The sequence below is a fragment of the Cupressus sempervirens genome, chromosome 6, assembly GCF_028749045.1.
Source record: "Cupressus sempervirens isolate cs-2001-9-10 chromosome 6, ASM2874904v1, whole genome shotgun sequence".
Lineage (NCBI taxonomy): Eukaryota > Viridiplantae > Streptophyta > Pinopsida > Cupressales > Cupressaceae > Cupressus > Cupressus sempervirens.
Window position 1 is genome coordinate 678720758 of NC_143123.1, and position 12390 is coordinate 678733147.

At 33.7% G+C, this 12390-nt stretch overlaps 1 protein-coding gene across 3 annotated transcripts in view; it reads left to right on the top strand.

Annotated features, from left to right (window-relative positions):
- LOC149554011 (ATP phosphoribosyltransferase, chloroplastic-like) overlaps positions 1-8949 on the top strand; it is a 144245-nt gene extending 135296 nt beyond the window's left edge. For 2 of the 3 annotated variants that reach the window (XM_089789335.1, XM_089789336.1), the window contains 5 exons: positions 6685-6786; positions 7028-7141; positions 7393-7473; positions 7835-7954; positions 8359-8949. In XM_089789335.1, the coding sequence (XP_089645461.1) occupies positions 6685-6786; positions 7028-7141; positions 7393-7473; positions 7835-7954; positions 8359-8454 (513 nt within the window). In that variant the 3' untranslated portion in view covers positions 8455-8949. The remainder of the gene's footprint in view (positions 1-6684; positions 6787-7027; positions 7142-7392; positions 7474-7834; positions 7955-8358) is intronic. The other variant, XM_089789337.1, reaches the window with a different exon arrangement.
- The last annotated feature ends 3441 nt before the right edge of the window (positions 8950-12390 follow it).

Here is a 12390-nt window from a genome sequence, read left to right on the forward strand (position 1 = left end):
TAAATCTTCATCCAGTTACATATTAGGCATATATTCAAAAAATCTGCTTGAAATGACTTTTCTTTAAATGTATTTGGAATACATTTTCAAAACTAGTTCATGTTATTGTACTTTTGTTATTACTTATTGAAAAATCATCAAAAATATAAAACAATCAAACCCTTTTGCAACTTTTGTCTAGTTCTACAAGAAAATTTTAATAAACAGGGAAAACAAAATTTAAAAATATAAAATTACAGCAGATCAGCAGAAGAGATCAATCGGGGATCTTTTATTTAACAAGAAGGTCATCATTGCCAATCAGAAATAAATTATCAATAGAGCACAGGGATCAGCACTTTGTTACCATTTATTTGAAAATACAAATTTGGATCAGCATCATTTTTCTCAAAAGCCAAACATAGGAGATAGTTATCAATTCTTTCATGCCATGCTTGAGGAGCCTACTTGAGACCATACAAGGCCTTTTTCAGCTTGCACACATGAGATTCTTTGTCATGAATTACAAATCCTTCAGACTGTTCTATGTAGACTTCCTCTTCGATGACTTCATTTAATGACACTCTTTTAACACCCATTTGATGAAGTTTCCAACCTTTCACTACTGCAATAGCTATAGGTGCAAAGGTTTCTTCATAATCTATGCCTTCCTTTTGAGAAAAACCTCTAGCAACAAATATGGCCTTATGTTTCTCTATACTACCATCTACAACATGTTTAATTTTAAATAGCCATTTAGAAAAAACCACAGATTTACCTTTTGGTCTTGGAACATTTCAAACATCATTTTTAATAATAGATTGATACTCCGCCCTTGTATCCTTCCAAACTTGATGATTAGAAGCTTCTACAATGCTAGAAGTTTCTGAAGCAATTATGTGATCATTAATGCGACATAATCAACAAAGTTTTAAGGTCTCTTACTTTCTCTGAAAGTACCCCGAGGATCTCCATAGTTTTAGCTTCTTCCATAATATTTCTAGCCCATAAAGGCATTTTCTTATTGGTTGAAGTAGCACCTGTTGAAAAATCAATGGGATCAGGTGGACCAACAAGAAACTTTGAATTTGAAACCTCCCTCTGAATCTCTAAAGGTGATTTTGGATCAGCCATAACAAAATCTTGAGAGTTTTCAATGATTTCTTAATTTTCTTCATCATTTTCAGAATTAGAGTCTTTGGATAATTTGCAAGCTACAATTTCATTAAATGCAACATCCCTTCTGATTTCAATTTGTTTTTGGCCTAGAACATAAATTCTATATGCTTTCCAAGAATGATTATAGCCAACAAAGACTCCTTTCTTTCCTGAAGGTTCCAACTTTGTTCTTTTTTGTTTAGGAATGTGAATATAAATTGGACAACAAAAAAATCTGAAATAACTAATGTCTGGTTTGACACCTGAGAAAGCTTCTTCAGAAATCATGTTATCAAGAATTTCATGTGGACAACGATTTTGAATGTGTATTGTTGTCTTGCAAGCTTCAGCCCATAGGAAATTAGGAAGACTTTGATCATAAATCATTGCCTTTTCTGCTTTAACAATTTTCATGTTCTTTCTTTCAGCCACACCATTTTGTTGAGGGTTGTAGGGAACACATAACTCCCTCTTAATCCCAGTTTCAACACAAATTGTGAAAAATCCCAGACAAATACTCTCCACTGTTCTCTGATCTTAGAATCTTAATACTTTTGTTAGACAAATTCTTAACCAAAGCTTTGAATTCTTTAAGCACTTCATTAGATTCCTTAGACATAAGAATTGATCCAACACTTACAAGAGAAATCATCAATGAAAGAAATATAATACCAGCATCCACTAAGAGATGCAACAAACATTGGAGCACATAAATCTGAATGTATAAGTTCAAGAATTTCTTGAGTTCTAGATTCACTACTATGAAGTGCTCTTAATATTCTTATCTAGAGAGCATCCGTTGCAAATTCCTTCATGATCCTGACTTAGTTTAGGAAGACCAACAATAGCTTTTCCCATAGAGGTTAGGGTTGAAATTTAAATGACCAAATCTCTTGTTCCATAATTCACTTGAATCAGATGAATTTAGAGCAACTAGATGAAGAGGACGAGCATAAAGTTTGTAGAGACTGTCATGACGAACTCCAACTTTGTGTGTTTATTTAAAATCATAATTCTTTCTCCATTATAAAACTTTACCATCAGCAAAGGCCACATGATATCCTTTATCCTCTAAGGCTGATATAGAAATCAGATGTCTTTTAATGTGCAAAACAAATAACACATCACTCAAATGAAGAGGGATACCAGAATCCAATTTGAAAGATGTAGAACCAGCACCTTTTACTGAATAACTAGCATCATCACCAATGATGACTTGCTAATCAGAGTCCTTTTCTTTCAAATTAGAAAGGTGTTCTTTTAAATCTAGTAATGTGACGAGATGCACCATTGTCAATTAACCTCGTATCACTGTTTGTAGAAATATTACTGGAAAGTGCAGAAATAAAAAGAAAACCTTCGGAACTTGTGCAAGATTCCTTTTTAGGGGAAGAATTCCCTACATCTCTACGTCTGCAAAAACTACTCCATGAGAAGGCTTTAGAATCACATTACAATCTCTCGCAAAATAACCAAATTCATCACATCCAAAGAATTGAATTCGCGATAGATCCCTTTTCCTTTTCTTGAAATCAGGAGTAGATTCAATTGTTTTATCTCTGAATCTTTTGAAGTTTTCTTTCTTCCCTTTTCCTTTTGAAGTATGAGCTGCAAGAACGCGGTTGTCCTCATGAAGGCTTCTTCGACTATAACCTACATTCTTCTTGAATGCAATCAGCCCTTAAATGATCAAACTTTGGAAGTTCATCTCTTCCACTAATACCTTGAATGAATGATTCCCAGAAGTGAGAAGACCATTCATAGCCAGCATAACAAGATCTTCGTCGCCAAAGTTTCTCTAATAACTGCAAGTCGATCTTTAAGTTCTGAAATTTTAATGAAATAGGAGACTACAGATTCTTCTCTTGACATCTTAATGTGTAGCAATTAACACCTTAGATCTAGTGCTCTATGTGTTATTTAATTCCTATAGATCCTTCAAAATTTTGAAGATTTCTTCAGCAAATTCCAACTTTGAAATTACTAGAATTAAATGATATTTGACAGAGTCAATCATGATCTTCTTGGCCACTATTTTATTCTTCTTCCCTGAACTTTGCCAGCATCATCTGATGGCTCTACAACATCAGACTTTATATATTCTGGAAGGTCATTTTCTTCGAGAGAAATCAAAACTCTTGGCTTCCAAGAAGCAAAGTTTGAAGATCCCTCTAACCTGCCCTCAACTTTCAACCCATTCACCATCTTCACACTTGATTGATGAAAAGAACAATCAAGAAAAATGAGCCAGATGAAAGAACTTTTGATTCACGGTCAAAATGCTTCAGACCTGCTCTGTTACCATCCTCGGAAAAACCACACAACACAATCTAACTATCATGGGAAAAACCCTTCTCAGTGAGGGAAACAACGCAGCCCACAAGAATTGATCCGTTGTATTGAAATTCTCAGAAACCAGATACAATTTCTTAGCTTCTCATGAACCAGAGAACTTAAAATTTCAGAACTTAAAGATCGACTTGCAGTTATTAGATACAGAATAATATGAAAGCTCATACACTGCTTCAATAATATGAAACAAATTATTGCTGATTACCACACATATGTTCCAATCAAGAAAACTAAATGAAGATGCATGTATTACTCTTCAAATAGCCAGACTAGAGGATGCATGCAGAGAAAAGAATTTGCAAGAGGACACTTAAGCAACTCTCCTGCTAAAAAATGGGATCCTTTTATTATTTGTAGTTTTGGTGACAGTAAAATAAAATGCCCCGACAATGAAATGACTTGCTGTTACACAAGATGTGTGCCACAAAACATCACCATGAGTCTGATGCATTGTTGGCAGCCATGATAACATGATGTGGAGCTGAGTAGACCAAATTAGGCAACAAGATAACATGACACTGTCCAGCTGGAAATAAAACAATTGACATAGTATAGCCAACACCAACCAGGAGAATAAAATTGAAGGAATACAAACTGAACAATTATAAAGCTGCTCACAAAGACTTCTGAAGAATGACGCTGGCTGAGATAGAATATATTTGAACAGTGACAACTCCAGAATTTTATTACCATATTACAGTGTGGAGTAGAGAACATAACAATTTGATGGAAAGAATAGATTAGGACCAATTGAACTCAAAATTGCAGAACTGGAGAATAAAAGATCTGTCTCACAGCTACCAAAATTCAAGAACTGAGCTATAAATAATGAAGTTCAAGCCTAAAGATCGTTTAATACTTTGTCTGACATGATTAATATTTGCATAAATGAACCTAAAAATTTATGCATACCAAAATGAGTAACAAATGTACAGCTTTATTCACATGTACACTAGGGATCCGGATGATCAGAAAAGGATCACAGTACTTTCCTCAACTATGAGAAGCCTCTATAAATTAGTTGACAGTTGTCATATGTAGTCAAGGACAACATAGGCTAATTATATGAATTACATTAACCTTCCCTAAAAGAAAAGTTAGATTCCTAGCTGACCAAGAACAAAAGAATTAAGTCATCGTGTAATGTCCCCTTTTGGCTAATGTAGGAAATAAGGACAATTACTTGCAATCGTACTTGTAGAGATTAGATTCCTAATTAATATTATGAGTGCTTTAAATACTTTTCCTGATATGACAGGTACAATATATACGATGATCATGTATGTGTGTTCATATTGATAACAATCAATATTATCTTTATATCTGTACAACCTTCCAATGTTATGAGAGTCACTATGGAATGCAGATATATAGTTTGACCATCTCTGATATGTCAATAATAACTGTGTAACGAACATCTTACAATGCTGCCTCATAATCTGTTTTCTATGTAATGACGATTTGGCAGTGTGGCTGCTATATCGATAGGTTTAGGCAACTACAAGGTGTGGCTGTGTGGATGTGACAGTCTATGAATGCAATATAGATGGTGATCTTGCTTAAATTGATAAGGTTTCTTTCTCCGATCCAAGTATGTATTCTTGCAATAATATTGGTTTAATCTCTGATAGAAACTCAGCTACCTGCAACTGGATTGGCCAATAGGGCAACTGCTCAATCTCAGCAAATCCAAATAGGATGATAAAATAAAAGTAACGATCTGCCTTTTTTTAAATGGATCGGATATCAATTTCATATATCTGAAAAAGACATGTCATCTCCCAAATCGTACCTCTTCCAGATATGTGCCAATTGCATCTTTTAATCAAATTGGTTTATTACCTTATTGATATGTTTAGCCTTACTTTATCGATGTTTGATCATTAGTGTTATCTATAAAACCTTTGCCGCCGCCCATCAGCCTACATGGATTAGATTTAGATGTCCATCTTAATACTGTTAACTATCATCAATTACTGATTTCATTTATGGACTGTTTCTACTCAACAGGTTCGTATTGACAAATCGAATTAATTCCAATAGATAGTCAACAGTGGCATTTAATATGTATTCTTACTGAGCCGTGGAAATAACCCCTATTCAGTGTATTTTTGATGTTGTATTTGCTCACCATTCCATATATCTCGCCCTCTTAGATGGTCATTTCCCTCTAAACTGGTAATGCAAATTAATATTAGTTTATATGTTGTCAAATTGACTTCCTCTAGATAGCGCTAATGATGGATATCAGTCTCCCTGACCATCTTCATATTAGTTGACCTTTTCTTCTTAGGTAGCACGCAGATATTATGAGTATCGTCATACAACTTCGACCTATTCTCCATCGCACGACAAATTTTGCTTTTATTTATTGAATTTCCTTTTTAATGGTAAAGGATGTGTTAATGTATTTGCAAAACATTGAGCAATAGAATGTAACAATGCCAACATAATGTAGTCTCAGAAAGATATGTCATGTATTATCATATGCAATGTATTTGGAATCAGTACTGGTTCCCAGTACACAAAATGAGTACCATAAATACTACTCAATGGTTGGTCAAAACTTAAGACTGCCACCTGACAACAACTACCCATTGGGAACAACTGACAACATCACATGAGCAAACTATTATTTACATGATAGATACTTCGGCCATAACATATTGATTAATGAACACTTGCCATAACTGCCATCTACACCATCCATTTGCCAAGTATTTGATGAGGTGCCAAATAAATGAAATGCAACTAAAGCTTTAAAATAACTACAGTGGTTAATTGAATTTTTTAGGGTTGATTCAAGACTTCTCATTGATCCAAACTTTCCTGCATCAATAAGTTTAGAAAAGTGAGTGCTTATATATTTGTATTTGCCATTTGTTTCTTTTTCTTTGATCAATAGATACACATAACATACCATTATTTGTACTTTGGCTGTAGTTTCAGACAATATATTGCTCTTGTTATCATGTTGTGAAGCAGTCAATACTGAGATTCTCAAGACTTAGATTGTGGAGGATGCCACCTAGAATATTGAGAACAAGATCACATTAAATTAATTACACAGAAAGAACTGTAACGTTTGGTTTGAATTTGCTTATCAGGACATAAAATGGTACCTTTGAAGTGCCCAATAAGTTATCATTGTATTCAGAAAGTTTCCTCACAACAAAAACATTTGGAGAATGACAGATGGGCATAGCTGATGCTATATTGGATTTGGTGAGTAGTGGAACAACTTTGCGTGAGAACAATCTAAAGGAACTAGAAGGTGGGCTAGTTTTGGATAGCCAGGTAATTTTGATTTTAGTCACCATGTACAAAATTATCAATCATTTTCATCATAACAATAGAGTTCTGAATTTGGATTCATTTGGATTATTTCCTTTTCTTTCATCCATTAATAAGTGACATGCCATTCTGTTACACTCGTAATATGCTTTTTGGCATGTAGAAATTTAGATTGTTTTTCTTTTCATGATTAATTGTAAGTTGTAAAGGGCTTTTGTCTGTATGAACCACTTTGTCCTTTCAGGGTGTATTTGTTGCAAACAAGAAAGCTTTGGTTCAGCACAGAGATGTGTTAGAGATTGCACATGAAATGCTCGAAAGGCTGGAAGCACATCTTAAGGCGGTTGGAGAGTTCAAGGTATTGATATTATCTAGTCAGCATCTGCACTCGTAATACATCTGTAAAATGTGATTAGGAAATATTTAGAAAGTAAACATTGTTGATAAATGTTTGCCATTTCACATCAAGTTTCTTAGAACTGGAGAAGATTTTTCATTCTTGGGAATACATATGTTCTTTAGTTTAACTCCACAGATAGTGCCCATTAAATTTGTATCATTCATCTTCAAATAATTCTCTTACTGAATCTGTTCATTTCATTTACACAGGTAACAGCTCATATGCGGGGCAGTTCGGCACAGGAAGTGGCTGAAACAATATTTATGCACACAGACTTCCATGGGTTTCAGGTAACATTGTGCAAAAGTATTAGGAGATTACCTTACAGGATCCTGCATATGACCAATTATTTTACAGTACCACTTTTTATGGAGAAAAAAAATGCAGTAGACCAAAATTTGTTGATGTATTATATAACATAAAAAACAAAAGTTGAAGGACGCAAAATTACTTTCTCATTTTAAGGATGAAATAAAGAAAATGGATATAAAACTTTACGGAATTTAGTCTTCTTATACATTCAAAGATATCAGAATATTGCAGACTTTTTGGAGAGGGTTTCATGTCTAATTTATTTTAAAATTGTAAAAATTCTATCCGATCAATTTCTCTGAAAAATAAATTTATTTATCTGGATGGTGGGTGCTACAGGGGCCAACAGTGGGTCCAGTCTATTCAATAAACAGTGGAGAAGTACAGACTGGTTATTATGATATAATGTTATGTGTACCCAAGAAGAGCCTTTACAAGTGTGTTCGCCAATTGAGAGCTGTAAGTAATTAGATAGGTTTCTAACTTAATTACAAAATTTAATTTAATTATAGACTTGCCATACTAACTTAATTGCATATAAATTGAATTGCCATTCACAAAGAGTACCCCACCTTACCACTCACCTTGAGCCAACTACGCTTGATAAAGGTATTAGCTATCCAGCCACGAACAACAGTTTTTCCTATATACCTTTTTACAACTTTACTGAAAAAAAACTAAGTGCTCCTTATGTATGATTAACAATTTTTGTTGATAAAGATTCCATCTTGGAGCTTCTGTTACATCTTTTGTTCCTCAATAATGTAACTGTTATGTGTTCTCAGGAAAATTTAAGGTTATAATAATATCATGAATATTTTTCTTATAATCTTAACCGACATAGGTAGGCTTTTTATCTACAGGCTGGAGGTAGTGGGGTCCTTGTTTCTCCTTTAACATATATTTTTGATGAAGAGCCATCTCGATGGCGAAAGCTGCTGGATCAATTGAATCTTTGAGAATCTTGTAAAGTTACATAAATCTTTATTATGATTCTCTTTGAAAATCTGCAAAATGACAAAATAAAAGCCCTGGCATGATTTATTTATTTTTTTGAAGGGAGAAATTTTATTTTAAAAATGCCAAATTAGTTTGTAAAATTTGGCTTCAGAACATACTCAAGGTCCTTCTGAATCTTGAATATTTTAATTCTACTTATGTTAAGTGTAAGGTTTGGAATTGATCGCTGAACTATTCTTTTAATTTTTGGAGGTATGGACTAGCAGTTACGGTGACATGAAACCAAATTAAATTTCATGAGTGATAGAGCCATGCCATTGCAGTATGCTTAATGGCGTTCATTGCAGATGCATTTTACCTTTTCAGATATCTTGATCAAAACCTTCTATAGATTATTCCAGGAAAGGATCTTAGAAACAGTTGATATATTTTTTCAATTTTCTGTGATTTCAAATTTGTGGAAATTTATTGCTACAATTTAACTGCTTATCATCTACACCTGTAAATTTTGGTTTCTCCTTCAAATTTTCTCATTATAAGATTCTCGCCTCTAACTTCAAAAAAAAAATTAATCCTCCTTTTGCTCAGATGATTTCAGCAACATGCTAAAATGGCTGCCTACAGACAGCTGCAACATTCCAAATCGGTCCCCAAAATTCTGTTTGCAGTAAAGAAATAGAGCGAAGGCTATGGAAACTGAGAGAATGCATTGATCCTGGGTCTGATTTATATCCAATCTAGAAAACCCTCAGAACCACTCTTTTTTAGGCCAAAAGGATAATTTATATCAATTTTATTCTTGAAAGTAGAAAAGGATGCAGGATTGCTAGGATGATCATGGTTGATATATAAAACTAGTTTGTTCATGAAACACCCATCCTCAAGCTTCAATCCTATGGAGAAATTTCCATATAGAATGCTTTGATCAGTTCACCTCCACCTATTTCAAGCTAGAGTTTTGAATAGGTAAACCATCTCTAAGAGTACTATGAATGGCAATACGATAGCTTATATTACCAGAATTAATCCACCTAGAGCTCGCAGTCATGACATAAAAGTACACATATTAATAGCAGAATATACCATTGTGATGCAAGCATCGCCATGCTGCAACCAACATGGGCAGATCATTAAGGCCTGTCTACAACTTCAAGGCTCAAAAATAATCCATGAAGCAACATAGTCTCAACAACTGAACTCCATCAATTGCGAGCACACCAATCAATGCAAACCAAAAGTACATAGGAGCATGATCTAGAAACATCCAAAAGCACCATGGAGTACCACAAAAACAATTGCATCAACTCTGATCTTAGAAGTATCTCTAATCCAAACCTCAAGAACACCAATAGTACCATCTGTAACTCTAGAAAATTAACTTGTGAATCTCTAAATCATGAACCAATTGAGCTGAGGACCCACATAAATATCCCAAACACACCACATAGGAAAGTATCTTAATACCAAACCATACCAAATCAAATACTATCATCACTGAATATCCAAATACCAGTCCCAACATAGAAACCCATAACTTATATCACCATGCAAACATCTGTAAATTGGCATGAGTCAACTATAGACACCCTTCTACACAAGTCATACATACACATATCCACAATTTCATTGTTCTGATCACACCAAACCGAAGAACTCTAAATATTTCTGCAACACTGCCACAAATAGATAAAGATTTTGACATCAATGACAAAAGATCTCTCAAATATGTGACACATCCCTGAAGCACATATTTGTACATTATTTCAAAAATCTCCCGATTTCGCATTAATGGCAACATATGATATGAAAAACAAGCAACTTCAAAGAAATCAAATCAACAATGCTGCTGACGATAACATATCTTTTAGAGTCTCAACAAATTTTCTCCCCCTTAAATTTTTACTTGAATATATCTCCCAATATTGTTTTTCACATGAACATTTCCCGCCCTTTGATATCAGTGACAAATGCACATGTATGCACTTAGCTGTACCTGCCACCAATCTAAACAAGATCTTTCACCTAAAAACTAAACATCTAACTCACACAAGATTGACTACTTCATTTGAGTAGTAGCCACCAAACATCAATCTGAATTGTAAGAGATCTATGAGAAATGTCTTAGCCTAATGCATACTAATGCCTCTTAGTTTTGATCAAGATGAGCAACGATCCATAGCTTAGTTTTAAGATACTGAAAAATATCCTTACGCAATGGCTTCAGGAAGATATTTGCAATTTATTCTTTAGTAGGCATGCACTCAACTTGACTCCCTTTTCACTCACCCTCTCAAGAAATGAAAATTGATAGATTTATGCTTTGTCTTTGAATGCAGCATTGGGTTCTTAGAAATATTGATTGCAGTTGAATTGTCACTGTAATAGAAATAGCCTTATTAATACTTATATCTTTCAACATTTGTTTCATCCATACCATGTGGACAATTAGTAGTAGCAACAACATATTCTACCTCTGTAGTAGATCGTGATGTATAATTCTATTTTTTTTCTCAACCATGAAAGCAATCACTTACCCAATAAAAATGTGCCACACCTTGTACTCTTCCAGTCATCTAAATTACATGCCCAATCATCATCAGTAAAATCCCTCAAAATAAAATCATCTTTAGGATACCATAAGCCACAATCAACTAACCCTTTAAATATTTGAATATTTTTATAACAATAACATGAAATTCTTTGGGATCTTCTTGAAATCTAGCAACAATGCAAACAAACTTATATCTAGCCTTGTTTGAGTTAGATATAACAATCCACCAATCATTGATCCATATATGGTTTGACTTGCATTACATGAATCATCAACCTTTGTCAATTTGCATCCAGTCAACATAGGAGTACCAACTAGTTTGAAATCTTCCATGCCAAACTCTTTCAACAACTCTTTCGCATATTTAGACTAAGATACAAACATGTCATTATCTAACAATGTTATTTGCAAACCAAAAAAGAATTTCATCTCACCAATCATAAACATCACAAATTCCCCTTGTACTTCATCAAAAAACTCTTTACTCAACTTTTCATGTCTTCCAAAAGTGATATCATCAAAAAATTCTTCAAAAATCATAATACTACTTCAATCAATATTAAAATATAAGTTATTGTTAGCAACTGCTTTATTAAATCCAAGCTTGAATAGATACTTGTCCAATCTTACATACCATGCTCTAGCGTCTTGCTTCAATCCATACAATGCTTCCTTGAATCAATGAATCATATTGCTTCAATCTATCAATGGAAAAATATTTACTTGCTCTACATAAACTACTTCCAACTCACCATTCAAAATTGCAGACTTAATATCCATCTAATACAGATTGAAATCCTTGTAACAAACATAAGTACGAAAAAATCTAAAACTTCAATTCTAGTCATAGGAGAAAAAGTCTTCTCAAAATCGATATCCTCCTTAAGTGAATATCTCTCTTTAGGAAAAATCTAAAACTTTAATTCTAATCACGGGAGAAAAAGTCTTCTCAAAATCAATATCCTCCTTCTGTGAATCTCTCTCTCAAACAAGTCTTGCTTTATTCCTAACAACTGCACCATCCTCACTAAATTTGTTTGTGAAAAATCATTTAGTACCTATACATTTTTGTCTTTAGATTTGGAAGAAAGAATCTATGTATTGTTCTTCCAAATTTGATTCAATCTTTCTTCTATAGCTTTTACCCAATTGTCAACTTTACATGCTTCACTTGCATCTTTAGGTTTAATCTTTGAAATCAAGCAATACTCAGCTCTATCTTCTGCAAGATTTTTTGTAGTTTGAACACATTTGTTTTTATCACCTATTATTCGATTTTATAAATGATTCAATTTTACATACCTTGAAGTCTTAGGATTTGCATGAATTTCCAATTCTCACGTCTTTCATTCTTCTTCATTTGCAATGGCTTCTTCATCTTGAT